The 27319-nt window shown below is 42.9% G+C and overlaps 1 protein-coding gene across 2 annotated transcripts in view; it reads right to left on the minus strand.

Annotated features, from left to right (window-relative positions):
• Nucleotides 1-804: 804 nt before the first annotated feature.
• The window catches only part of LOC118778826 (receptor tyrosine-protein kinase erbB-3-like), a 35069-nt gene continuing 8554 nt past the window's right edge, over nucleotides 805-27319 (minus strand). The window contains exons 4-29 of one of the 2 annotated variants that reach the window (XM_036530573.1): nucleotides 26229-26354; nucleotides 25557-25619; nucleotides 25333-25451; nucleotides 24859-25000; nucleotides 23075-23188; nucleotides 22766-22883; nucleotides 19458-19531; nucleotides 19266-19356; nucleotides 19032-19049; nucleotides 16261-16475; nucleotides 16031-16163; nucleotides 15837-15930; nucleotides 12554-12708; nucleotides 12013-12066; nucleotides 11618-11759; nucleotides 11071-11190; nucleotides 10712-10810; nucleotides 10098-10283; nucleotides 8562-8717; nucleotides 8330-8405; nucleotides 6757-6903; nucleotides 5554-5651; nucleotides 4641-4808; nucleotides 4166-4237; nucleotides 3615-3864; nucleotides 805-2198 (exon numbers count right to left, since the gene is read on the minus strand). In XM_036530573.1, coding sequence (XP_036386466.1) covers nucleotides 1237-2198; nucleotides 3615-3864; nucleotides 4166-4237; nucleotides 4641-4808; nucleotides 5554-5651; nucleotides 6757-6903; nucleotides 8330-8405; nucleotides 8562-8717; nucleotides 10098-10283; nucleotides 10712-10810; nucleotides 11071-11190; nucleotides 11618-11759; nucleotides 12013-12066; nucleotides 12554-12708; nucleotides 15837-15930; nucleotides 16031-16163; nucleotides 16261-16475; nucleotides 19032-19049; nucleotides 19266-19356; nucleotides 19458-19531; nucleotides 22766-22883; nucleotides 23075-23188; nucleotides 24859-25000; nucleotides 25333-25451; nucleotides 25557-25619; nucleotides 26229-26354 — 3992 coding nt within the window. In that variant the 3' untranslated portion in view covers nucleotides 805-1236. Of the gene's footprint in view, nucleotides 2199-3614; nucleotides 3865-4165; nucleotides 4238-4640; nucleotides 4812-5553; nucleotides 5652-6756; nucleotides 6904-8329; nucleotides 8406-8561; nucleotides 8718-10097; nucleotides 10284-10711; nucleotides 10811-11070; nucleotides 11191-11617; nucleotides 11760-12012; nucleotides 12067-12553; nucleotides 12709-15836; nucleotides 15931-16030; nucleotides 16164-16260; nucleotides 16476-19031; nucleotides 19050-19265; nucleotides 19357-19457; nucleotides 19532-22765; nucleotides 22884-23074; nucleotides 23189-24858; nucleotides 25001-25332; nucleotides 25452-25556; nucleotides 25620-26228; nucleotides 26355-27319 lie in introns of both variants that reach the window. The other variant, XM_036530572.1, reaches the window with a different exon arrangement.

The following is a 27319-nucleotide window of genomic DNA, read 5'->3' on the forward strand; positions in this document are numbered from 1 at the left end:
CATGGGAGTTTCAGTGCCTACTGAGTCAGGACTCAGTCAGGGTTTAGCACATCATCTGGAAGACTCCTGCACGTCCTTTCCTTCCCATGTCCTGAGAGGACACTGTACAATACTTTTAGTTTCACTTGAGCATGTGGTTGATTGTATTTTTATTACATTTAATTGCCAAGTTGACTGATCTATATTATCATCTCTACATTTAATCTACTATAAATTCTGTTTAAAAGAAATATACTGTCGGAGGCGTGCTTGTACTAATATTAATGTGCAAGTTGTGTAACAGCTTTATTAATATCCGTCCTTGAGCAGGTTTGCGTTCAAACCAAATGAATACAAATAATGAAGTCTTTGCTTGCATGCCTTTACGAAAACAAACACAATTTCAACAACCCATACAGTATGTGTGACAAAGCACTAAGCAGCAGACACTGCAAATGCTTGTACAACTAAATCAAATCTTACTGAGGATTCAGATGGCAGAAAACCCTCTATAAACACAACTGCTCTGATTTACCTCAGAGGCATCCCATGCCTCACAGCTATCCCATTCCTCACTTTGATCCCAGTCCCCACAGCCATCCCATTCCCCACAGCTATCCCATTCCTCATCTATCCCATTCTCTACAGCTATCCCATTCCTCACAGCTATGCCATTCCCAGAGGCACCCCATTATTGTACAGCATTATAGTATAGTGCAGTGGTAGTTTGTCCAGATGCAGCAATGTTTAAAATGAACAAAACAAATGAGAATATTCAAAAAAATTTATTCAATACAATACAGAAATTGTACATGTCACTGCAATGATACATAAAAATACCCCAAAAACTCAATTACAAAACATAGCATAATTTGTTCTCTTAAGAAAGTGTTTAATCCTTATCCACTGGCCATTTTAATTGCACCTTATTTGCATTTTGTTGGTACACCCAACTTTTCTTCCTTCCTTGCCAATACACTTCATGAAGGCACTCAGAAATCCCACACACTGTGCAAATGAAACCCTGTAAATTGTGTAAACATGAAACACACTTAAGAATGAATGGCAACTGCACCACTAAAATCTGGCAACAGCGATGTGCTCCTTCATTCATTCCAATGGCAGCGCTGACACAACTGCAGATGCCTAAAGCCTATCCAGAGCATAGACTAGTGAGACAACTGATTAATGGAGTGAATAACCTGCTTGCCCACACAGGGAAAGCCTGATTGCTTGGCACCGTGCCTCTCTCTGTCCTTACGTGCACACAGCATCTGATTTGAGGAACATCCTGCTGTGCCAGTAGTCCGGGTTGTCAAAAGACCTGTCCGCTGCCTTGCCCACCCCAGAATGCACTTTCACACACCCACTCACCCCCCGGCGTTGGCCCTCTCCTGCCCGGGGCATCGTCCCCCTGTCCTCCCCCTCCAGGTTCTGGTACTCAATGCGTTCTCCTAGCCCGGGGTCCACCATGGCCAGTGAGTCCATCTCCTCGTACTCGTACGCATCCCCCTTCCCTCCCCCTTCGCCTGAGGTCCGCGGTGCAGGCCCCACCCTACCTCGCAGCATCTGCCTCAGCCTGGGCTGCTTGTTCATGTACTGGTACTCTTCCTCGGCTCTCAGCCTGTCTCGCCCCTCCCCCTCTTCCTCCTCTCTGTCCTGTGGGGTGTTGCCCTTGGAGCCAGAGCTTGCACTCCTGCTGGAGCTGCTGCAGAAGTCCATATACTCGTACTCCACACCCCCCTGCTTCTGGCTGCAACCAAGCTCTTCCTCACTCTCTGCTTGACCACCACTAGGGGGTGCCACTTCCACCGGCTTCTCCTTTCTGCTTTCCTCATCCGTTGCCAGTGACAGACTCTCAGCATCGCTGTCTGCTGTGCCCTGCTGCTCTCCCGACACACTCACTTTAGGCAGCTCAGTGGCATCGCAGTCACTGGGGAGCTGCACCCTGTGGTCCTCCTCCGTGGCTTCCTCTGCTTGGCAGAGTGTCGCGGTGTATTTTGGGGAGGGTAGAGGAGAGGCCTTCTTGCTGGTGGTCCTTGGTCTCCGAGCCCTGACCTCAGACAGATCAGAGAGGTGTCTGGGCAAATGTAGTGGGAGACATGTCTGTTTGTTCATATACTCATATTCTTCAGAAGAATGATCCTCATCTCCCAACTGTTCTGCCAGTGTGGGTGGGAAGAGGAAGTTTTGTGGGGCTAGGAGCAACACAGGACCCTCTGAGATTAAGGAGAAGAAAAAAGAAGGAAGCAATCTAGGTGAGATTTCAAATGTCTTAAATATGATATTTCCAGTTTTACCTGAAATAATCATGCATGGTATGATAAATGGTACAATTATGCATGGTATCTGGTATTGTGAATGCTCAGTCTGATTCTGCACATAACATAATTTAATTAAAGGTCCAATAAAGGTACCCCTCGGATCAAAACCTCATCTCTAAAAGAATTTGATTTCAGGGGTAAGCAGGGTACAAATTAGGGCTGTATCGAATGCCATTTTTAGCCATTCGAATTTTAGCCAACCTTTTTCGAACAAAGCTTTGAATGTCTGTGATGTGACGTCATCGTTTTGGCCTCTTGTTTTGGCATTTCATAAGTGGCCAAATGAATGTAACAAACAGTTCTGTCTACAAAAGTTCAAACAGCATTTGCTTTAGTGTACGGAATTATTCCTGTGCGATTTCATGACACATAATTCATTCTGTAAACTGCTGACTCACAGAATGTATTGGACCAAAGCCCTTTCATGCACATACCTTCAGTAATATAGCCTATGTACATTTTTGTACTTAAGCAAAACACTGATGTCTACGAAAGTTCAAGCAGCCTTTGCTTTTGTGGACGGAATGCCTTCTGTAACTGCGGAGTCACAGAATATATTGTGCTAAATCCCTTTCGTGCACATCATACTTTCAGTAATACAGCATACAGTTAAGTGGACAAAATGAATATTCGATGGCACGGAATGATGATAGTATAGCGCATTCTGCATTTCGTGCCACAAAAGCATAAATGCTGGCCTAGGACATCTATTACGTGGACAGAATTACTTTTGTCTATAAAATATTTCGTGGACACAATGCTAACACGTTTTTGTGGAAAAAACGTGTTACAGTGTTACATGGTTTAGTAATGAATTTATGTGTTTCATAGCACAGAAGGCATTCTGTCTACGAAAGAAGGTCTGTTACACTTGGCGCCCCACAATTTATTGGCAAAATTGTTTATGTTAAGTGATAATAAAAAGTAGGCCACTTTAACATTTAAATTTCTTGTATTATAGTAGCAATAACCTTAAAACTGCAACTGAGCACCCATCCTATTAATCGAATGCTTAATTTCAAAATCGAATGTCAATTCAATGAACGAAGCTTCGAATTTTTCAGTACAGCCCTAGTACAAATATTTGTTTTTTTCTTATATAAAAAGTGAAAAGTTTATACCATATGTTTTGGAATGTATTATACATAGTAATTATACTTTAAATAAAGTATTCAATTATAAGTATTCAATCCTCTATTGATTGACACTTGTCAAATAACCTCATCGGGCCCCTGACTCAGGCAAACAAACCCACTCTGGCCGATAGCATTACTCTCTCTTTCACACACATGCAGCCTGCGCTGTGGTCACCTCTGTCTCCGGGCAGCACATATTCGCTGCAGTCCCCTTGTCCCTCGCCGAGGGGGGGGGCTGCCTCCGGGGGACTGGACAGGCTGACGCGCTGGGAGAGGTAAGCACTGTCCTCTCGGCCCCTCCTCCTGTGCAGGCTGCCTGCCAATGAGAGGTCCTCGCTCATCTCCTGCTCCAGCACTGTGCCCCGGCCCTCCGAGCTTTCCGACAATGTCCGCGCTGAGTTGAGCCGGGAACGGGGCAACCGAAGCTGTGGGTTGGGGGCATACCATCAGCACACATGCAAATAATTTCTGTACTCATCAGGCAACCAAACACATGTACTTACTTCTGAGTATCGCTGCCCTGTCAGTCCCTAGAACCGAAGTTAGATTTGATTAGACTAACACGGGGGTGTGATGTTCTAGTCTGGGGGTATTTAAGTGTCATTTCTTCAGTTGGCAGCATGCTGTCAGTCACAGCAGGGAACGCATTCCTCCGTTTTTCATGTCAAATTACATCTGTGCTTTTAAACCGAGGCTGTGTGCGTGGTGGGTCAGGCTGGTACTGACCTGGCGGGATTGGTCTCCTTGGCCTGGGGTCATCGGGAGGTAACCAGCCAGACCACACTGACTTGACACACTCTGAGAAACACAGGAGACAGCATTGGCACCACTCACAACCTAGCACAGAGGGACAACCAAGCAAAACAGCCTGTCTGCTCATAGGCGTTCTAGAGAGATTTACAGTCTTGACTGGCATGCAGTCAGACAGCTTCAGACAGATCGCATCTTGCAGTTCATGCAGTATTGCACAACAGTAATTTAAAAAATCAGGGACGTGAAAATGGCTTAAATAAAAGTAATTCAATTTATCACTAAATCCATCAATGTTATGTATGCATACATTATAGAATACAATCATATAGTTAATTTCTGTAATGTCTGGTGAAATCCAGAAATACAACTTCACATATTTTAAATCACATGTTATGAGTAAGTTATATACAATACTCTAACATGTACTATTTCCTGAGAGAAACTGTACCCTGTGAGAATCTAGGCGTATTCGAGCTTGACTCCTGGATGGAGACAGGTCCATGTCACTGTCCAGCTCCTCTTGCTCTTGGTCCTCTAGCCCTACCCCCAAATCAGCCAGCTCCTCCCCCCGCTGATGAGGCTCATCTGGGTTAACCTCTAGCTGGCTGCTGTCATCCTGCTGAAGGAGGATGTGAGCCAATCAGGGTTTTGCTCAGATATTGCATGTATTGACTTCTTTGCCTCTGAGGTTAATGACTAGAATATTAATGAGCACTAGATTAACAGATTGGATCGTTACATACACAACATATCTTTTTGGGAGAAAATTTTATCAGATCTGACTACTTTGGACAATGTGTGTCAACTGCTTTCATAAATGTCACATAATTGTTTATAATTCACATCCTCCTCATTAATGTTATGTACGGAACATAATACAGCCTGACAAAAATCTACTGCAGGTTTAAATACTACATTACGCGATGGTCATTTTGCAGGTGTTCTTATCCAGATGGACCTACACAGTGCATTTAATAAAATGACATAAAGAATTGCTGTAGACACCACTAACCAGATGGACCTACACAGTGCATTAAATAAAACGACATAAAGAATTGCTGTAAACACCACTAACCACATATGAACAACCATCAGTGCCAAACAGAGTGCTGAGATCACAACTGTAGGACTATATAATTCCAAATATAATGCTAACACCACACACTCTGAAATATAACATAAGATAATGCATATATACAGTGCAATTTAGATTGTGATCACTCTGTCCAGTAAAGTAAATGTAGATGAGCAGTACCAACACATTTTCCATAGGCACCTATTGCTATGGGCACACTTTGATCAGCACTGACCTCTCAGAACAGCTTTTCGCAAACTGAAACAAGATCATCAGCCACCCTCACCTTTATAACAAGATACCGGGCTGGGTCTCTTGCCATCCGAGTGAACTCATTGGCCAATTCCTTGAAGGTGGGCCGAACATTTTCATCAATCATCCAGCCTGCCAATCAATAATACCACTTCAGATGTCATACAACAGTTTCCAGCCCAAAGTGTGGAACACAGTATTACAGACAGTGATAAAAAAGGATAGAATCAAGAAGAAATCACTGGCCTTGGATGGCAAGCACTGAATACACTGGATATATACCACACTGACATGCAGATGTATATGACTGTGTGTGCAGAGTGCTGTCCACACAGAGTGACTGACACACACTCAACCATTACCGTATTTGTGTGTAGAGGGTGTGAAGCTTATGACCACGGCCGTGTGTGTGCAGAGTGTCTGAAGCTCGTGACTATGACTGTGTGCTGTAGCAGAGTGTCTGAGGTTGGGAGTAATAGTTGACCCAAGCTTAACAGGGTCTAGGCAGTGTGGTGTAGCAGTATAAAAGGCCAACAGGATGCTGGGATATATAGCCAAAATTAAATTGTACAATGCTTTAGTCAGACCTCACTTGGAATATTGCATGCAGTTCTGGGCACTGCACTATAAGAAAGATATTGAGGCTCTTGAAAAAGTTCAAAGAAGGGCAAGTAAATTAGTTCCTGGCATGATATATAAAAGCTACGAGGAAAGACTCAAGTTACTTAACCTATTTAGACTTAGCGAGAGGAGACTTCAGGGTGATCTAATAGAGATTTTTAAATTTATAAAATGACTCAGTAAGGATAACTACAATACATTTTTTAGGGTGAGTTCAGTCTGTAGCACAAGGGGACATAAATGGAAACTAGTTAAGAGTAAGTTCCGCACTGAAGTATTATTTTACACAAAGAGTTATCAATACATTGAATAGGTTGCCAGCTCATGTAGTTGACGCAGAGACCCTTGCTGTGTTCAAGTCCAGACTTGATGCAGTTTTGGATTCTCTTTAATTGTAATGGGGAGCTTAGTTGGGTCGAATGGCCCGTTCTCGTCGTAATATGTTCTTATGTTCATGACCATGACCGTGTGTGTGCAGAGCGTATGAGGTTTGTGACCATGACTGTGTGTGTGCAGTGTCTGAGACTCGCGACCATGACCGTGTGTGTGCAGAGTACTCTATAGACTCCTATATGTCTATATCTAGCACTCCTATAGTCTCCTATGTGAGACTCACACTTAACCATGACCATGTAGACATCGATGGTGCAGATTTGTGGCTGGGACAGGCGCTCCCCTTTCTCCAGCAGGTCAGGAACCTCCTGGGGACGCATTGTTGCATAGGGCTCTGCTCCAAATGACATCATCTCCCACACTGTCACTCCTGTACAATGAGAACACACACAACATCAGCAGGTGGGCAGGGCTGTGGGAAGAGGCTTTAAGTTGGGGGTGCTGTAGTGGGAGGTGCATTTTTTGTGTGTCCAGCCGGGGGTGGGGGTGAGCTGGAAACAGGGGTAGCCCAAACAGTACCTTTAAATCTATCATTACTTTCAACCTGTTCCCCTATATCCTACTTGATTAACAATAAAACAAGTAATTAAAAGGATAATTGACACCAATTACGTAAATAGAATAAATGATTATGCTCGCGAAACACCGCAGATTGTCTATTGTTTGTGTGCTTGTGAAAGCTACAACGTGAGATTGTTTAATTAACAAGCTCACCTGCCGCCACTGACATTCGCGATGAATAGGCTATAGGCTACTTCATACACAATTTTTATTTCACGTCTGAGTGAAAGCTTTTTTGGTGAAAATTCCATTATTAACGTCACATTCTAATATAACATACGCTACTATAATATGAATCAAACGTATGCCAGTCTTGCAACTACCAGACCCCATTGCACACAGCAGACAAGAACATACAAATATTGTTAAACAGGTCCAAAAGGCTGTTGCGCACAGAGGACAAGAACATATCCACATATGCACAATATTTTAACAGCACAAATACATTACATTACATTACATTATTTAAACCTCTGGCTCTATGACAGGGTGCAGACATCGGGCGCACACACACACATCAGACAAGAACATACAAATAGTCTACGCATAGTTAAACAGATCCATAAGCCCATTGTGTACAGCGGACAAGAACATATCCAAATACGCACAATATTTTAACCGGTCCAAAAGCCCAATTTGCACAGCACACAATAACATAGCCAAATTTGGATATGTTGTTGTGTGCTGTGCAAATTGGGCTTTTGGAAAAGTATCTTTGCCAGTTTCTGTGCCATTGTGCTAGCTAGCTATCTTGAATGATGCAACATTACTAGCTACTAGATGACTAGTCCGTTGACCAGAATGCTTGGCATTATTTTAATATTTAATAACTATTCACTATTGCTAATTATTTCTCAAAACTTCCTCAAGCATTAAATTCTTAGGTAAATAACAACAGGAGAATTATTTAAAATAATAATTATTTTTTTGCATCTGGCAGAGAGTGCTGTGATATCTGCCTTTTCCGACGGGGGGGCTGCAGTACCCGCAGCACCCCTACTTCCCACGGCCCTGCAGGTGGGTACAAATGTTTGGTGATTATTGGCACACTAACAAATGCATTGGGCATTGAACCAATGGGTGCTCTGCTAAGCAAAGAGAAGTGCATACTCCTGTGTGAACCTAAACATGTATGAAACAATGCTCACCCATACACACACACACACACAAACACACACATACACACACCCACAGTCACCCCCCCCCAACACATACACACATATACACTCACTCACCATAGCTCCACACATCACTCTGATGGGTGTATCTGCGAAACAAAATACTCTCCAAGGCCATCCATTTGATTGGAGTCTGTAGGGAAAGAGGATGAGCATGGACATTAGGAACGCTGGTGAGGGTGAACACCATCATTTATTGCAGTTATTGGACACAGAGACAGGGAAGTCTGTGCTATGACCTCTTGTGGGTGTGGCACATCTGACAGACAGATGGGAGAACACGCCGTACCTTGACCTCACTATAGAAGTACTTTTTGTCATCAGGGTACAACAGGTCTGGGATGCCATAGTCAGCGACCTGGACTATGTAGTCACTCTTCAGCATCACATTGCGTGCCGCCAGGTTCCTGTGGATCATGCGGTGCTCCTCCAGATAGAACATGCCCTGGAGGGGAGGGCATCATCAGCACCACTCACTCACTCACTGGTACCTACTCTCTCACAGAAGGGAGAGACACCAGCATCACTGGTGCCTACTCTCACTCACTCTATCTCTCCCACTCACTCATACACTCATTCATTCTCTCACTCACAGTGGAGAGATAAATGTCACTCATCCACTTAATCTTTCTCCTACTCACTCACTCAATATCTCACACACTCATTCTCACATGCACACATTTACTGTCTCATGGGCTCTCACTTAGTCACTCACTGTGTCACACACACTAGCTCGCATATTTACTCATTCATTCATTTACAAAGTCCTGTGCATGATTGCATGCACACTGTACATTAGGGCTGTGACGGTAATGATTTTTTCTTCCCGTGGTAATAAAGCAATAAATTACCGCAATTTAGCGGTTTACCGCGGCTGATTACAACTTAGAAAGTGATTGCAAACTTACAAATAATTTATATTTTAATTCACATAATTCTGTAGACTATACAATAATGGCGTCTGATGCATCATGAACAGGTAGGCTATATGTAGCCGCATTAAAACAGTTTTAATTATTTTTCAAATCAAATGACAAATAAGAAGTTGGTAAGGGAACATTAGGCTGATGGTTTTTAAATATACAACATAATTGAACATTCATGATGTCGGTAGGCTATCTACTACAATCACTGCTTGTATAAAGTGCTGCAAAAAATCGAAATGTACTAATTCTTTATTTTACGGTCTTTTTATTTTACGTGGCAAACGCAGATGTGCTGAACGGCAAATTTCGTTTTAACCCTTTCGCGTGTACGGTCACACCGGTGTGATTAGCCGTTTAGCGCGTATGCTAAAAGTGGTGCGATTAGAACACTAGGTTGGAGAAATTCTAGCTAATGTTATCTTTGAGGAAACAGCGATTTAACTCTAAAATAGCAAATGCTAACTGAAATCTATAAGAAACTTAATAATGCAAATGAAAACATAACGAACCATATAAGGTAACACACGCGCTACATACCATAACAAATAAGTTACATGCGAAACGGTTAAAGCAAAATTTTCCGTTCAGCACATCCGCGTTTGCCACACCTTTCAGTAATTCAGCCAGGTAAATATCCGCGCTGGAATTACGGAAGGAAGTTGCATCAAACTTGATAATATGATTAATTTGAAAAGTTTCCAGATTAATCGCGAATTCCCCCGGAATCCTGGCAAATACATGCTGTTACATGAACGCATGCACTGTGCTGGAATTTACACAAGTCACACAACGTGTACTAGTTTATGTGCACTATCTGCAGATTTCTGCAGTGTTCTAGTGCACACAGTGGCACACAACCTTGCTGTACCCTAGTGAACACTACCTCTGTGGAGTCTCACCTTGGCAATCTGCACACACCAGTTGAGCAGGCGCTGGGGATCCAGGCTGTCCCGTCGCTGCCTGATGTGTTCCAGCAAGGACCCCTGTACGCTAAGCTGAGTGACTAGCTGCAGAGAGGCACCTGGACAGATGCCTAACAGCCGCATGATGTAGGGGTTATCCAGACTGCCCATTGCCAGCATGTGCTGTGGGCAGTGACCAAGTCAACATTTTAGAGCCCAATTTAACAGCTCAAGATAGAAATGAAATGTTATTAAGATATGTCTGAGTCAGGCTATGTGTGCCAGAAAATGAAGTACATCAATAAGAATGTGCTGGAACCAGCATTTGTAGGTTAAGGTGTGTTAAGGTGTGTTAAGGTGTGTGGGTGTGTGTGCGTGTGAGTGGCAGTGTATGAGTATACAGTAACAGTGTGTGTATGTGTGTATGTATACAGTGGCAGTGTGTGATTATATATACAGTCACATTGTGTGTGTGTATGTGTGAGTATACAGTAGCAGTGTGTGTGAATATGTATACAGTGTGTATGTATACAGTACCAGTGTGAGTGTATACAGTAACAGTGTGTCAGTGTGTGTGGGTATGTATATGGCAGTGTGTGTGACCGTCTCACATCGGTAATCTCAGTGAAGGTCTGACGGCCAGTGTGGTCTTGGATGGTCTTAATGGCCACAGGGATCTTCACTGTGTCTCCTTCAGGAATCCACACACCCTGAGAGAAGTGTGTAACAGTATGTTCAGGATCAAAGAGCTTTTTCTCTCACTGTGTTTAACAACAGCAACGTGTCTTGCCTGTAGAATCTGATGTGTGAAACACAAATCCTCCTGACCTCCACAGCATATATCTCTTGGTTACTGTCACTAACTGGTGACAAATCAGATAAGAAGAAGGTGGCTGTTGTATAATGGAGGCATAAATTCTATACGCTCTCTATATATGAAGGAGTTTGGAAGAAATGGAAGTCTATACACCTTATGCACAGTGCCAAAAACACCTGAGCCCAGGACTTTGATTTTACGCAGCTCTGCTACTTTCAGGATTCGGGCGTGAACTTTCGATCCCTTTTCCCCAGGATCCAGTGGCTCAAAGCTCTACAAGCCAGAGAGAAACACACATACACACATATTCACACACATGTGCACACACACACACACACACACACACAGATTTAGCATTTAGCATTAAAGACAATGAATTAACCATAGGTTGAGAAGTAAAATACATACAAAAACATATAATGCAAAGAATCACATTCTATTCACTTTTAAGATGTGAAGTTGGTGAGAAAACATTTTTTGGTAGTCTGAAAAAACTAAACAGACTGTCCAAAAAAGGCCTGATGAATCAGGAACACCATACATATTAATCTGGTCTTGACATTCCTTTTTGAATCTCCCCCTCCCACTACAAACCTTTTTCCTCTTCTATCATGCCTACCTGTTTATACCCAGCATACACACATACACATATACACGTGGACAAACACACGCACACCCAAACACTGCAGAGCTGACACACCTCCCCGCTCTCCAGGTATCTGCGCATGGCTCTCTTGCGGCGTATGGCGAGGCTGCGGCGGTATAGCATGGTGAGGACAAAGAGGGCGAAGCACACAACCACACCTGCCAGCACTCCCAGCACAATCCCCGTTACTGGCAGACTGCGAGGGAGAAAGGGTACCCACAGCAATGAGTTAAAGGTACATGTCACACTATGTATAACTTCCTCACACAGAATGATGAATGCTGCCAAGAAGAAAAACTGCCAAGAGTTATAGTGGAGTCACCTACTCTTGTATCCTTCAACAATAAACTTGTATGTTACACTGCAGGCAAAAGCTGAGCTAAGCCATTATACTTGCATTTTTTCTCAAAAGTATAGCAACCCATCTTGTCAAACACAGAAACACTGACCTGGAGACAGCTCTGGGTGTTTCTAGACAGTCTTTAAGCCCTGGGCCTAAGCAGCTGCAACACACAACAGCAATGTGTTAGTTTCATGTATCATACTGCACAAACATACAAGGATTGAAAGACTTAAGTTGAACGTTGAAGTTGTGTTTGTAACAGACTTCATTCATTCATTAGGAAAAAATGTCCTTGGCATTTTCAGTTGTGTCCTGTTCAGGTCAGTACAGGCAAATACATACATAACACATACATAATTGTCATTCAGCAGATTCTCTGCTCCAGAGCAACTTACATAGGTTACAATTTTACCTACTTACACAGCTGGATATTTAGTGAGGCAGCTGTGCACCTTGATCAAGGGTACAACAGCAGTACCAACAGGAGGGATTCTTTTGGCTGCTAACCCTGCTCATTGCCACCACACGACACTGCTTTCAGGTGAACCCAAGCTAATTGTGAGGAATCTAAAGTGTTGCAGAAAGGTTAACTGCACAAAGTTTTCTGCAGCACAGATCAAACAGACACCCTCCACGCCATGGCTCACCCCTGTGTGCAGTTGACATGGCACGGCTCGCAGCGCTTCTTGGTGTTAGGGTATTTAAAGATGAGCCCCTTTTCCCCCATCACACCTTCTGGGCATGAGGACACACAGTGGGGTCCATCCTGCAGGCTGGCACAGGCCACACACGCATCCGCTCCCTACGACATGAATGGAGAACAACATGGAGATTGAGCCCTAGAGAGGCTACTGGGTTAAAACATGCCTTTGGAGACCATTCCAGTGGAACTCTGGGTAAAATATGAAGTTGGAGACTGTTCCAGGGGAACTCTGGGTAAAATGTGGCATTGCAGACTATTACCAGGGAGCTCTAGGTATAATATGTGCTTGAAGACAAACTACTGTTGTAAAACTGAATGAGACATTGAGAAACTGAAATGGTGAGTAAGAGAGTAAGAGAAGACACATGGAGTGAAGGAGTCTGTGATAATACTACACTTCCACATTTCAGTGGCTCTTTTGATAAATGTACCTCACTTCAAATACATTATTAGTAAAATTATTCTCTTGGTGTGAAGCACTTAATTTTAATTTTTAAAATTCAGTTTATTGTTTTCATATTTAATTTTGGCATCCTCTTTGGCAGCACTGCTTTGTTTGGAACAAAAGAACTGTAAAGAAGGAAAGAATGGAACAGTATTCCTACATGAGTCCATACATGACTGTACATACAGTCAGGTCCAATATTGTTTGCACCCTTGATAAACATGCACCAAAATACTGTAAACTAAAAAATAATACCATTATTGTCATAATCTTTATTTTCTAACATGTGTAAAATAGTGTGCTTTATTAATGATTCACTGGAATCAACCAAAGTCTTACATTTGTCAAATAACAAATTTATTTCCCCAAAAAACATGTTTCACAATTATTGGCACCCCTGGTTTAATATTTTCTGCAACCACCCCTGGCAAAGATTACAGCCTTGAGTCTTTTCCTATAACTTGTGATAAGGTAGAGGACACATTTGAAGGGATTCTTGACCATTCCTCCATGCATAACTTTTCAAGATCATTGGTATACTTGGGTTTGGCTTATGGACTGCTGTCTTCAATTCAGACCACAGGTTTTTGATGGGATTTAAGTCCAGAGACTGAGATGGCCATTGCAGAACATACATTTTGGTTTCACTCAACCGTTTCTATATGGATTTTGATGTATGTTTGGGGTTACTGTCCTGCTCAAAAATCCACCTATGACCAAGTCTCAGCCTCCTAGCAGAGACAACCAGATTTTCTGACAAAATTTCCTGGTACTTGGTGGAATTCAATGTGCCACTGATCTTCACTACTGCCCCTGGACTGCTGACAGCAAAACATCCCCAAAACATCAATGACCCACCCCCATAATTGACAGTAGGTATGACGTGTTTCTTCTTGTATCCATTCCTCATTTGCTGCCAAACAAGCCAATGGTGTGTATGGCCAAAAAGTTTAATTTTGGCCTCATCTGATCATAGCACTCTCTTCCAGTCATAATTCTTGACTTTTGGCAAACTCCAGACACTTGGTTTTATTTCTTGTGCTCAGTAAGGGCTTTCTTTCTGCAACCCTTCCAAAGAGCTTGTTGGTATGGAGGTGGCATCTTATGGTTATTTTTGAGACATGGTCACTCCAGGGTCTGCAATTCTTGAACCATGATCATTTGGTTCTTTATTGCCTCCCTTACCATCTTCCTCACCGTCCGTGGGGGAAACATGCACTTGCATCTTCTTCCTGGCAAGTTTGCAACCATTCCATATGTTTTAAATTTTATGATTATTGCCCTTACAGTGTTAAGTGGTATGTTTAATCGTTTATGTATTTTTTGTAGCCATTGCCAGACTTGTGAAGGTCAATTACCATCTGTCTCTTTTGAATTGACTGTTCTTTGGCTTTTCGCATGGTAATAGATGACAAAGGGATTTTGCATGTGTGTCACCTCACTTTTATACCATATCGAAACAGGAAGTGACATGCAGATTTCAAGAAAAGGGAAAGGAAGATTACCTAATAAAAACAATGAAACATGAGATTAAATGTACTGAAATAAAAGTATATAGCTTTCACATATGTTTGAGCCTGTTTTCTTCATTTTTATCAAGGGTGCCAATAATTCTGGACATGACTGTATGTCAATGTTTGTCTATCATCTTCTTTGAAATAAAGATTAAAAAAACAGAGCCGTTTAATGTATTTTAAATGGTAAAGATTAACAATTAGCTGTAAAATTAATAACTAACACATAACTTTAAAAGTTAGACCACCTACGATCATGAATGTAGGCTAAAAAAATGGCTAAATACTACCATGTGATGTAGAATCCACCCTATGCACACAGGTTCCACTAGGTGGCACTAACTACCTACAGAACTTCAATCTGGAAACGCAACAAACCATGAAAACAAAGTCATAAGGCCAAGTCTTTGAGTTATAACACCAGTTCCAGTTTGATGCTGAAAGTGAAAAGTTTCCTCTCTTTCTGATATCTTAAAACAATGTTAAAAAGGACAGCACAGCAATGGCCATACTCCTGGTTGTTCTCTCAATTATCCAGCAAGGGCAGGCTAATGATTAATCCTTCGAATAACAGCCAGTAAAACATTAAATGCTCTATACCAGGAAGTTACAAGGATGGCCTGTCCTTCAAAAAAAGACTTCCTCATTAAGGAGCAAATTGGTCACAAATCATTATAGATGCTGTCTCGGTAAGAGCATTGCTATCAGATGCATATACAACACAGACCCAAGCTACATATTGGAAATCACACAGGAGGAAGTTCAAAGACTACATCAAGGTCATTGATTAGTGTGCAGTTTTCCCAGTATTAGTTATTGTGTAACCTGAATTCAATATACAGTATTTTTAAGGTTTATATTAAAGACCATTCATAATGGTTTAATAAGTAAACAAGTTAAAATGTTTTCTTGTTTTTGTTTAAATCAGTATGTTATCAAGCCATACAAAAAGCAAATAAATTAAAATGAAAATAAAAAGTTTTTCCCTAAACAGATAACCACAACACCAGCTTTTTCCCCTATGTACCTGCTAACAGAAGGGATTATGTAGAGTAAGACAGGGGGAAGGAGTTTTACAAAGAGCAGTACCTACTGTTTGGGGAAAGTATCTTACTGAGGGTCTTACTTTGACAGCTGAGAACAACACTTGAGACCAACAGACAGATCTGCCGTGGAAAGGTTGACATGAAGGGACAGGCTGCCTGGGGGGCGTCCAGAGAGAAAAAGAGGAAGGCAAAAGCAAATGAGGACAAGGAGGGTAGGTGTACCGGTCCCGTGCAGCTGTGCTGCCCCTCCTGTATCTGACACTCAGGGTGACAGGCCATACACTCTCTGTTGGGCCCGGCAAACTCCCGTGGCTCCCTGGGGGGGACAGGAGAGAGAAGAGGGGTTACACGTTTGTGCCACACAGGCCCACGCTGCATTCATTCCCCTTTGGACAGCCACAGGCAAGTGGACTGACCCTGAGTCAAAGTTGCACCGGGCGACGCAGCTCCCCCCTCGGCTGTAGTTCTGGCAGGACAGACACTGATCCGGACCAGGGCCCCAGCACCCAGAGGCAGAGCACAGGGGGTCACACACATGGCCCTCCGAAACTGCGCACACACAGCATTCACAGCACATCACACGTGGCATGTTTGGCACAGTTTGATGCAGACTAACAGTAACCCCTCCGCCCCTGCCGGCACTCACCACAGTCACTCTCAGGCCGGTTCTTCTTGATGTCCCGGGCATCCTGGCGTCGGTGGGTGCGCGCGCCGGTGAACAGCTGGGTCCAGTTGACCGTGTGGTGGTAGCATAGCCTCCTGTTTCCACTGATGTAGACACTGCCATCGCTGATCTCCCGCAGAGAGCGCAGCCCCAGGGAGGTGAGGAATGGCAGCTTCATCACCAGCAGGGAGAAGCCCCTGAGAGAGGCCCAGGAGAAGTGGACCAGGGGAAAGGGTGGAGTCAGACATTTGGGATGAAAAGCCAATAACATCCAGGGAAGTGAGAGTAAATAGCAGGAAAGGAGTTGAGGGCCAACAGAGGAAAACAAACAGGAAGTTGGGGAAAAGTTAAAAAGTGCAGTGGAGAAATACAACAAAATAAAAATACAAATGGGTCAACAAATTTTACAGCAGATAAATATCATGAGATATCATCATACAAGGTGATCGGAGGGACAAAAAACCACCACCTCTGATCCCATACCCAAATTTCATTACACCCATTTACCACAGAGTGCCACACCTAATTCACCCAATTCGTTAATCCTTTATAAAGAAAAGGGCACAAACAAACTGTAATTCTCATGAATCGGGAGATCCCTGTAATGTATGGATACTTGTGTTGTAATAACAGCAGAGGATCAATCACTTGTACTGGTGATACAAACAGGTATCTAGGCTACAAAAAGTCAACTCTAGTAACCTGCAACAATTTTTAGTTGCCTAGAGGGTTTTTGCAGCATAATGTTGAAGAGCAGAAAGAAGGAGCAGATTTGGCAGGGTAACATCCGTGCTATGCCATGCTAGGTGGCTGTATTGCACATTGCTGCACACTGCATCACATCCTGTGCAAGTGCATCACACCGCATAACACTACAGCGCACAGTGTTAAACTGTATCACACACTGGGCTCCCGACTGTCTCAAGCAGTATATAAGGTTGAGCACTACGGCCTGGGCTCAATCCTAGGTGTGTCATCATCCAATGATGACCAGAAGAAATAGAAATAGAAATAGAAATAGAATAGAAATAGAACCAACTTCCCTCTGTTTTGTAGAAAAAGGATTATTGAAGCAGTATTCATGTCAGTTTTAGATTATGGGGATGTGATTTATGGGCTTGCAGCTTCTTCTATCCTTAAACCTCTGAACTCAGTTTATCATTCTGCCCTCTGCTTTATTACTGGTGATGTTTATGGCACACATCATTGCATTCTGTATGAGCAGGTTGGTTGGTCCTCTCTTTCGGAGAGACGAGATAAGTACTGGTATTTATTTATTTACAAAGCCCTTATTGGCAAGATTTTAAACCTTCCCAAAACAGAATGCAATTGTTTTTAAACAGTTTTTAAATTATTTTAATCGATGAGGTTTATGTCCTCATTTTCACTAGATAAAGAAGTTAAGAACCGGACATTATAGGATAGATTTTATAATTACTCTGTTGTTAATTACTGCTGTCTATCAAACTCAAATGTCTTAAAGTACATTGTACAACTTTAAGCCTCTCTCTAATCGTATCTGCCCAGTGCTGGCCAGAAGCAGATGGGCTTCCCCTCTGAGCCAGGTTCTGCTCAAGGTTTCTTCCTGTTAATTAGGGAGTTTTTCCTTGCCACTGTTGCCTTAGGCTTGCTCACAGGAGGTCTCAGGCCTGGGAACAATGTAAAGCTGCTTTGTGACAACTTGTCTTGTAAAAAGCGCTATACAGATAATATTGAATTGTATTGAATAGATAAATGACTGGTGCTTTTAATTTGGCATTTTATGTGTTTTAAATTAAATTTATGTGTCGTTTTATCACAATATTGCATTTTTCTATTTTGTTTTATTTTTTCTATTTGTTAACTAATTCATACTGTGAATTTCTTTCGAGATTATTTGTCCATGAATGTTTTTATTTTGTTTTTATTTTTATGTACATCAGGTCTCTCTTGAAAATGAGATCTCTATCTCAATGGGATTCACCTGAATAAATAAAGGTTAATAAATCATATAAGTACACAACCAAACTGATCTGGGACAAATCAATAAACCCCACTGAAAAATAAGACAACCCCCCAGCCTAAGACGAAATTATTCAGGACAAATGTGATTCTTAAAAGAACAACAGTATATCATGGCTGTCTTCTAAGTTACATGCCTGCATACTACATACATCTGTAGTAGGTACTTCTAAGTATACTACTGAGTGTGTGCCACCAATCCAAGTACAGTGCAGTATACACAAAAACAGCTAGGTCTGCAATGTAGTTCTTCTGTAGACAGGCTGTCACTTTATCTAGATAGATATATTGCAAAAAAAGACACTTGTTGACAGCTAAGCCTTGCATAGGTATTTATTTCCGTCTGCTTTATGTGAATGTAGGCAGGCAGTTTTTAATCACTAGGCCATCTTGGAATAACACGTAAGGGTACCACATGCTTCTGTGCATGTTTCCAGCAAAGCCCTTAATACTCTGACCATGATCTTCTACACTATTGTGCATTCATGCTAATATGCAAATATGCTACTTGGAACACAGCCCATATATCTCATTGATTACATGTCCTGTGATGAAACCCATGACAACCTGCCTCAGTACAGCATTATTTTATGGTCCTTGTCCATTCATGCTACTGGCCTAACTCTGCATGCTCACGCAAGTAAACATGTGCTCAGAACAGGAGTTGGCACTTTGGGTGAGCAGTGAGTGCCTTGCACAGTTGAAACAGTTAGGTTTCAGGAAGGTGTTTATGGAAACACACAGCATCCTACCTTTTAGAGCTGAATCCTCTGGGGATGCAAACAGAGGGGGAGGGGTGGTGGGGGGAGGAGAAACAAAATGGGTGGTGAACAGCATGCAAGTTTATTTTATAACACAATTAAACCGCAAGACAGGGTGGTAAAAGCCACAGCAGACATGGACAGGCATACAAACACATGGGTTGTAAGTGGCATATACAGAGCTGTAGACAGGTAGACCATAGCACAGTTGAGACTTAGCCTTACTTGTACAGGGTTCTGCCTTGTATGGTTGTGAGGTTGGAGAACACTGACAGATCAGGCAGCTCTTTAGGCCATGACTGGATACTCAAGATATCTAAGACAGAGACAGGGAGGTCAGTAACACTCAAAAGTCACATGCACAGATAAATAAACACACACGCACACACACATACAAGAGTGTGGGCACACATATACCTGTAATCTCCTGGACCGTGCGGAAAACGTTCAGTTTCTCTGGGTCCAGTGCAGAGATATTGTGATAGGGGTCACTGTGGAGAGAGGGAAGAAAGAGCAAAAGACCTCAGACAAAGGCAGACTCTTCTGTGATCTAGAGAGAGACTGAAACAGCTGATACAGTATATCTATGCCCTAAACTCAAATACAGTGTCATATATACCTGTATCTGTCTGCAGAATCTCCACTGCTATATGTATGCATTTTATAATTTGTCAACATATTCACTGATTCTGTTTTTATCTCTGTGCAGTAAATTTGCTCTCAAATTTAAAACCAGCTTGCACAGGTTTACAGGGCTCATATTGAGACCCCACTGACACAGTAGCAAGGGCACACAGCTGCTCCTCTCACTGGTCCAGGGGACCTGGACTCTACAAGCCTTACCACCAATAGTCATAAGTCTGTCATTAGCTTTGGTGTAATGCTTGACAGCCAACTGTCCTTCTCCTCTCAGGTGGCAGAAGTGAGTTGGGTGTGCAGATTCTTCTTGTACAACAGCCAAAGGATCACCTCTATCACACTACATATTCAACACAGCTCCTAGTTCAGGCCTAGTACTCTCACACCTGGACTACTGTAACTCCCTCTTGGCTTGTCTTCCTGCCTGTGCAATCAAACCTCTGTAACTAATCCAGAATGCAGCTGCATGACTTGTCTACAATCCCCCTAAATGTAGTCATTACTCCTCTCCTCACCTCACTTCACTGGCTTCCTGTTATCACTTGTATCAAGTTCAAAACCTTGGTGCTGGCATACAGGACAGTGAATGGGACAGCGCCCTCATACCTAAGACCCCTCTTCAAACAATAGGTTCCGTCAAGATTGCTGCGCTCTGCATCCACAGGGCAACTGACTGTCCCAACCTGACAGGGGCGCTCTGTCTGTACTGGTCCCTCAGTGGTGGCCCCATGGAGGTTAGGAAGGCAAAATTGCTGGCCACCTTCCAGCACAGACTAGGCATGTCACGATACCAGAAATTTAGTAGTAGATACCAATCAGTGGTGGCGGGTAAGCTGGAAACAGAGGAAGCCCGAACATTACCTTTAAATCTATCATTGCTTTCAACCTGTTCCCCTTTATCCTTCTTGATTAACAATAAAACAAATAATTCATAGAATAATTGACTGCAATCGCGTGAATAGAGTAAATGATTATGCTCATGAAACAGCGCAGATTGTCTGTAGTTTGTGTGTTTGCGAAAGATATGTGAGATTTAATTAACCAAATTTCTCTCAGACATTTCTTGTCAGAAACACTTCCTTCTGTCAAAAAATCTAAACCAAAATCCTAGGATTATGGTCATGATCTCACTTCAAGCATTTTCCTCTCCATTGATGCCCATTATAAGGAAAAAGCTTAATGTGACTTAATGTCCCAAAACAGCAATCAATGGTCACCAAATTTGTCTGACATCTCACATGTCATAAACACTATCTCCTATCAAAAAAGCAAAACTGAAATCCAATGAAAGGAGTAATTATCTTGCGTTAAGCCGTTTCTTCTCCATTGACCCCCATTATAAAGAAAAAGCTTAACATAGCATTATGGACCAAAACAGCGATGTATCAGAACTACACTTCTCTAACACATTTCTGATCATGAACATATTCAAGAATCAATACCACAACCCCATGGGTTTAACATAAACACTGCCGTTTTCATTTAAGTTTTCCCCATAGGAACCCATTATAAATACACTGATTGCGGCTGGCCTACAGTTGGCCTATTGGAAATAACTTAACGCAAATATTCATGCATAACCTCTCATGACATCACTTGAGCTACAGCCTACACTGGGTTGGTGATCAGCAATGTGTACGACCAGCAATGTGTAGGCCTACTGTTTCAATAAGGAACATTAAGGCTTTTCTGCCATTATAAGGAAAAATCTTAACGTGGCTTAATGTACCTAAACATCAATCAAAGAAGACCAAATTTCTCTCACACATCTCTTGTCATAAGCACTTTCACATATCAAAAAATCAAAACCAAGGATATGGTCGTTATCTTACGTTAAGCCTTTTCCTTATAATGGGCGTCAATGGAGAGGAAAAAGCTTAATGTAAGATAACGTACATACTCATAGGATTTCGGTTTTGATTTTTTGACAGGTGGAAATGTTTATGACAAGATATGTCCGAAAGAAATTTGGTGATCACTGATCACTGTTTTGGAACATTAAGCCACGTTAAGCCTTTTCACGTTAAGCGTTTTTAGAATGTCCCTTCTTCTATAACCAGTGCGCTTTGGTTTTAGAAAAGTAATTCATATATGTATTCACAATACTAGCAAACCAGCAAACACCCTTTGATATTAAATTACATTATGAAACATTTTCATTGCAGTGAATAATGTAAGAAACTTTGGAGACATACTATCTTACTTAGCCTATTCTTGCTTAGCCTATTTAATTCTACCATACTGGCAAGATGCCACACAAATACGGTCAACTTCAAAATGTTCTAATCTAGTGTTTCTGCTTTTTCCAACGATAAACAGAATTTAACAAAAGATCAGCTGCAGCACAGTTAAGGGTATTTAATTTCAGTGATGAACGGAGTCTAGCTTGCTAGTCAACTAGGTTTTCATTTAAAGATACAACATGCAGTATTTCATAGTGACAGGCATAACGAGATTTGTTCAAACAGACCTTTAAATGATGCGTAAACTTACATTTGCAAACGGAAATGATGTACATGTTTATTTGCGTATAGAGCGGGGAAGTGAGATCCAATCACAAGTGGTCACTCAAGACACATGCGGAGATGCATTTTAATGCTAGGCGTGAACAGATGTACTTAGAGCTGTCCACTTGTGATCGGATCACCCAAGATGCATTTTAATGCCAGATGTGAACAGGGCCTTAGTCCCACTTCAATCCCCAACCTCTAACACCTGCTACCTCTGGTATTTGATGTTTATTTTACAGGTAGTATTGTTATGTATTTTGATTCTGTGTTCTAGGGAATGTTGAATCGTACTATACTTGGCTCCTCTCAGATTGCACAGGTTAACTTGTGGTAGGGCTTGAATTGTGTTATGGTCACACTCACTGGTCTGGGAGTGTTGTGAGCATGGTCTGGCACTGTTGCTTGTTTAAATTGAATGGGTACAATTATGTTCTATTGTGCTGGAAATTGCTCTGGATAAGATCATCTGCTAAATGCATGTAATGTTTTGTAATGTTTACAGGACTCATCTCGACATGCCACTGACACAGTAGCGAGGGCACACAGCCGCTCCTCTCACTGGCTTACAGGACTCACCCTGAGATCCCCGTGGTGAGGAAGTGCAGACTGCCCTGGATCTTGGTGCAGTTGATGAAGCTTTCAATGTTTGTGGAGTCAACTGTCTGCCTCTGAGGAGTGCCAGTTCCTATGCAAGCTGGAGAGAGAGGGAGAGAGAGAAAGAGGAGAAAAGCAGAAAAGAGAAGATAGAGTTAGTGAGAAAACAAGAGATAAGTGAGGGCATAGGGACGGGGGAGAGAGGGCAGAAGTCAATGAAAGAGCAGGTGTGCCACAGACTGAGTTGTATGAGGGAGGGGGGATTTAGGGTGTGCCAGGGGTTCCTCATACCTTTGGGACACAGGCCCCCGCAAGGCTCGCACTGCTTTAAGCCATTCTTGTCCACCTCCTTCTTGTCTGAGGGGCACCCACTTACGCATGAACTACCATCCACCACAAAGTTGGCTGAGGGAAAGACAGAGAATGGTCATTCTGAGAGAAGGAGCACACACATTAAGGTTGGTACACACATTATCATTTTAACTAGTTTATGAGCTTTCTATGCATTTGTATGGTTGTGTTTAAATCATGTTTTGGCCTACATACTTACAGTCTTTGAGCTATTAGTAAAGATCCAGTGGGCTAGAAATTTTGCCCAAATCCTGTCAATATTCACAAACCATGAGGGACTACTAACAATTAAATATAACCATTTCATACTAAACTATTCTAACAACCCCTGCAACCTGCTATTTCCATACTACTTCCATGCTATTTCAACATAACATACAAACAGGAGTCAGCTGGTTCCTTTAAAAATACAGCAAAAAACAAGAGAGCTGTGGAAAAAGAAAGACACGATAGCAAAAGCCCCCAGCACCAAGGTAAAAACACAGTCTGGACAGACATGGAAGGTGTGGCATTTATTGAGATGCGACAAGAGTGTGAGTGTTTATTTTATCCATCCGCAAACATCGTACCATCACACAGCAGAAATAGACAGCCAGATGGGTAGAAACAGCTGATGATTTTGCATGTCCTAAAATTATACTCATAGCTTTATAGCCTTCTAATAAGGCAGCACCACACACCAGCATGGCTGTATGGCTCAGATATATTTGCAGATCCTTAAGATCTTCTGCCCTTTGTCAACCCCAACTCCACCAACTCCACGACAGCCAGGGTAGAAAGTATGTCAGGTTCACTCACAGTGCACACACTTGTGATTTTCTAGAATCTTAATACACTATATGGACAAAAGTATTTGGCCACACCTGTTTTTCAGGGTTTGGGCTAGACCCCTTATCTCCAGTGAAGGGCAATCTTAATTCTTTAGCATACCAAGACATTTTGGACAATACTGGAAGGCCCTTTTCTATTCCAACATGACTGTGCCCCAATGCACAAAGCAAGGACTATAAAGACATGGTTTGATGAGTTTGGTGTGGAAGAACTTGACTGGCCCACACAGAGCCCTGACCTCAACCCCATTGAGCACCTTTGGGATGAACTGGAACGGAGATTGCAAGCCAGGCCTTCTCGTCTAACATCAGCGCCTGACCTCATAAATGCTCTACAGAATGAATGGGCACAAATCGCCACAGAAACTATTCAAAATCTTGTGGAAAGCCTTCCAAGAACAGTGGAAGTTGTTATAGCTGCAAAAGGGGGACCAACTCCATATTAAAGTATATGTATTTGAATACAATGTCATTACAGTCCCTGTTGGTGTAATGGTCAGGCGAATACTTTTGTCCATATAGTGTATGGGCACTGGGCTGTGACACAGTTGCAGAGCAAGATAGGAAGATGATTCTGACTCCAGTTTTGTAAACAGTGGATTTCTATGGGTAGTGTCTGGACACTCATACTGGTTGTGGGACCTGGGATAGTCTAAGTACTCAAAGCGGTGCAATGAGGCAGACTGAGCACTCACTGAGAGGCAAAGACACAAGTTGAGTACTCGCTGAGATGCAATGAGACAGGCTCAATACTCATTGAGAGGCAATGAGACAGTCTGAGTACTTATGGAGATGCAATGAGACAGGCTGAGTACTCACTGGGATACAATGAGACAGTTTGAGTGAAGACTGAGACACAGATGAAGCATGCATAGAAACAGATGCAGGACTCACTGGGACACTGGGACACACAGATGGATCCATACTGGTACTTCGCACTGGGGTTGGGCTCCAGCTGGAAGGTGTGCTTGTTGTAGATGAGGGTCTGAGGACACTGTGGCACACAGGCCCCTGAATCATTGAAGTGACTGCACGCCTGTAAACACACATGCATAAAGCACACACACACACACACAAGCAGAAACACACACACACATTGAGTTAACAGTGCACCCTTTCAATATTAACCTAACATTAACCTGATACCTAATTTGCCAGCTCTATCATGCTAATAACTGTAATATAAGCTTCACACACAATGTAACACAAATTATTACACATATATCATCATAAGAGTGTTTTACCTTTTACTTGTACTTGTACTACTTACTGATGCAATATTCATATGGAACAAACTTTCAGTGCTAGTGTCTGTGAGAGAGAGCATGTATCTGCGTGCGTGCGTGTGTGTATACGTGTGTGACTCACAAAGCAGTCTGTGTCCTGGGCTCCAGTGCAGCCCCCTGCACATTCACTATGGCAACAGTCGCTGGGGCTTGTCCCAAAGCAGCGCCCATTGCACTGCGGAGCGCACACCGTCTTTGTCACTACAGAAACAGAGAAGGGGTGGGATCAAGACGGGAGGAGAGAGAGAGACAGTGACGGGGCATGACAAGGGGGGAGACCTGAGGAGCGGAGCAGGAGGGACTCACAGATCTGGCAGTCATCTTTCCTTGGCCCCCAGCAGTGGCCCCCACAGTCTGCGTGACACTCCCCTGAAAGGCAGGAAGCGGATCGTCAGAAGACAGGAAGTGCTTCAGTGTCAGCGGCCTGCCACAGTAAGTCGTGGTGCCATTCCCAAACTGGATTCCAAATTGCTTCCTTGTGCCGCCTTAGTGCGGGGTGGGAGTGAAGGGAGCCTCCAAAAAAACCTAGCTTCAGGCCTTAGGGCATGAGCTGAGGTCATATTGATGTGTATTTCAGGTTAATGGGTGACAAGGTGTACTTTCAAGAAGCAGTGTCTTTATATTAGACCCATGAATCACAGCTCCAGAAAACAGTTTTCTTAAAATCTTTCTATCCCCAGCGGAATGAAGCCAATGTGTTCTGCCTGTGAGCTCCTGGTCACTATCAGCTAGTGACACGGTCGGGTTCGAGCCCAGGTCGTAGTGTTCAGCCTTCACTCAGAACGAGTGCTTTTACCTACTGAGCCACCTGGAAGCCCCAGTTTTCTTAAACTCTTAAACACACAAGGTGATTACTTGCTCAGGGAATGGGTGAGGTGAACGGTTTGCTTGACCCATATTGGCTATCCCTCTTTCCCAAACTCTCCATCCCTGATCATCCACCCCCCCCCCCCCCTCACCAGGTCGATATGGACGCACCTGTCTGCCCATTGTCCTCAATCTTGATCTCGGCAGTGCTGTCCCTCACAATGTCGGCCCAGTTCACCAGGGATGTGTATTGGAGAAACTTATTACTTAAAATCTGGACACCCCCTTCCAGAATTTCTGTTGTGAGAGACACATTATTAACAAATGCCTATGACACAGACATGCGCGCACACACACATACACATGCACACAGACAGAGCCATAAACACAAAGACAGACATCCTCACAGATGCACACATGCACACAAAGGCACACGTGCACACAGACACAGACTTGCACGCAGAACAGTCACATGCAGACACAGTCACAGCCACGCACACAAATGTAGACACATACATGCACACAGACACGCACACCCACAGAGACACACACATGCACATAAACACAGCCACGCATACAGACACACACATGCACACAAAGACAGTCTGTGTTGCAGACAATAGTCATAACAAGCCAGGACATGTTTTCACAAATGAACAGAAGCCAAACATGGTACTACAGTTACACACACACAGAAAGTTCTCTGTATTAAAACCTCATACCATGTCAGATATACAGTCAGTTCTGCTTTCCCATGAAAGCCAGTTCCAGGGATTTCCCATGAAAGCCAGCTCCAGGGATCCCCCCAGTGGCCCCCCTCCCACTGCACACCTGTCGGCAGGTACACCGACAGTGTGGGTGTGGCAATGTAGACTGGCACCTTCATCCTTCAGCCTGCCAGACACCATGTGAGTTGCTGGCAGACATGTCCATTTCTTACCACAACAGTATTTTTTAAACCCATGGATAGATGAAGATCATTAAGGCGGGAAAGGATTCCATAAGTATGTTTGTTTTTGACGCTTAAAGAAACAACTCTTTTTTTAGTCATTTTTTTCCTAAATGTCATATGATCACATTGAGGTGGACCTGACTTCCTGTCAAAGGCAGAACAGAAAACCCTCATTGGATTCATTCAACCTATTCAGCTTTCATTCACCAAAAAAGTGGGTTATTTTTACACAGTAACCCTCATTTAACACCAGTATGGAAATCCATCAATCACCCCACACCCCACCTTAGACCCAATCCACTTTCTGTGG

This window comes from Megalops cyprinoides, chromosome 6, assembly GCF_013368585.1.
Source record: "Megalops cyprinoides isolate fMegCyp1 chromosome 6, fMegCyp1.pri, whole genome shotgun sequence".
NCBI classification, from domain to species: Eukaryota; Metazoa; Chordata; class Actinopteri; order Elopiformes; family Megalopidae; genus Megalops; species Megalops cyprinoides.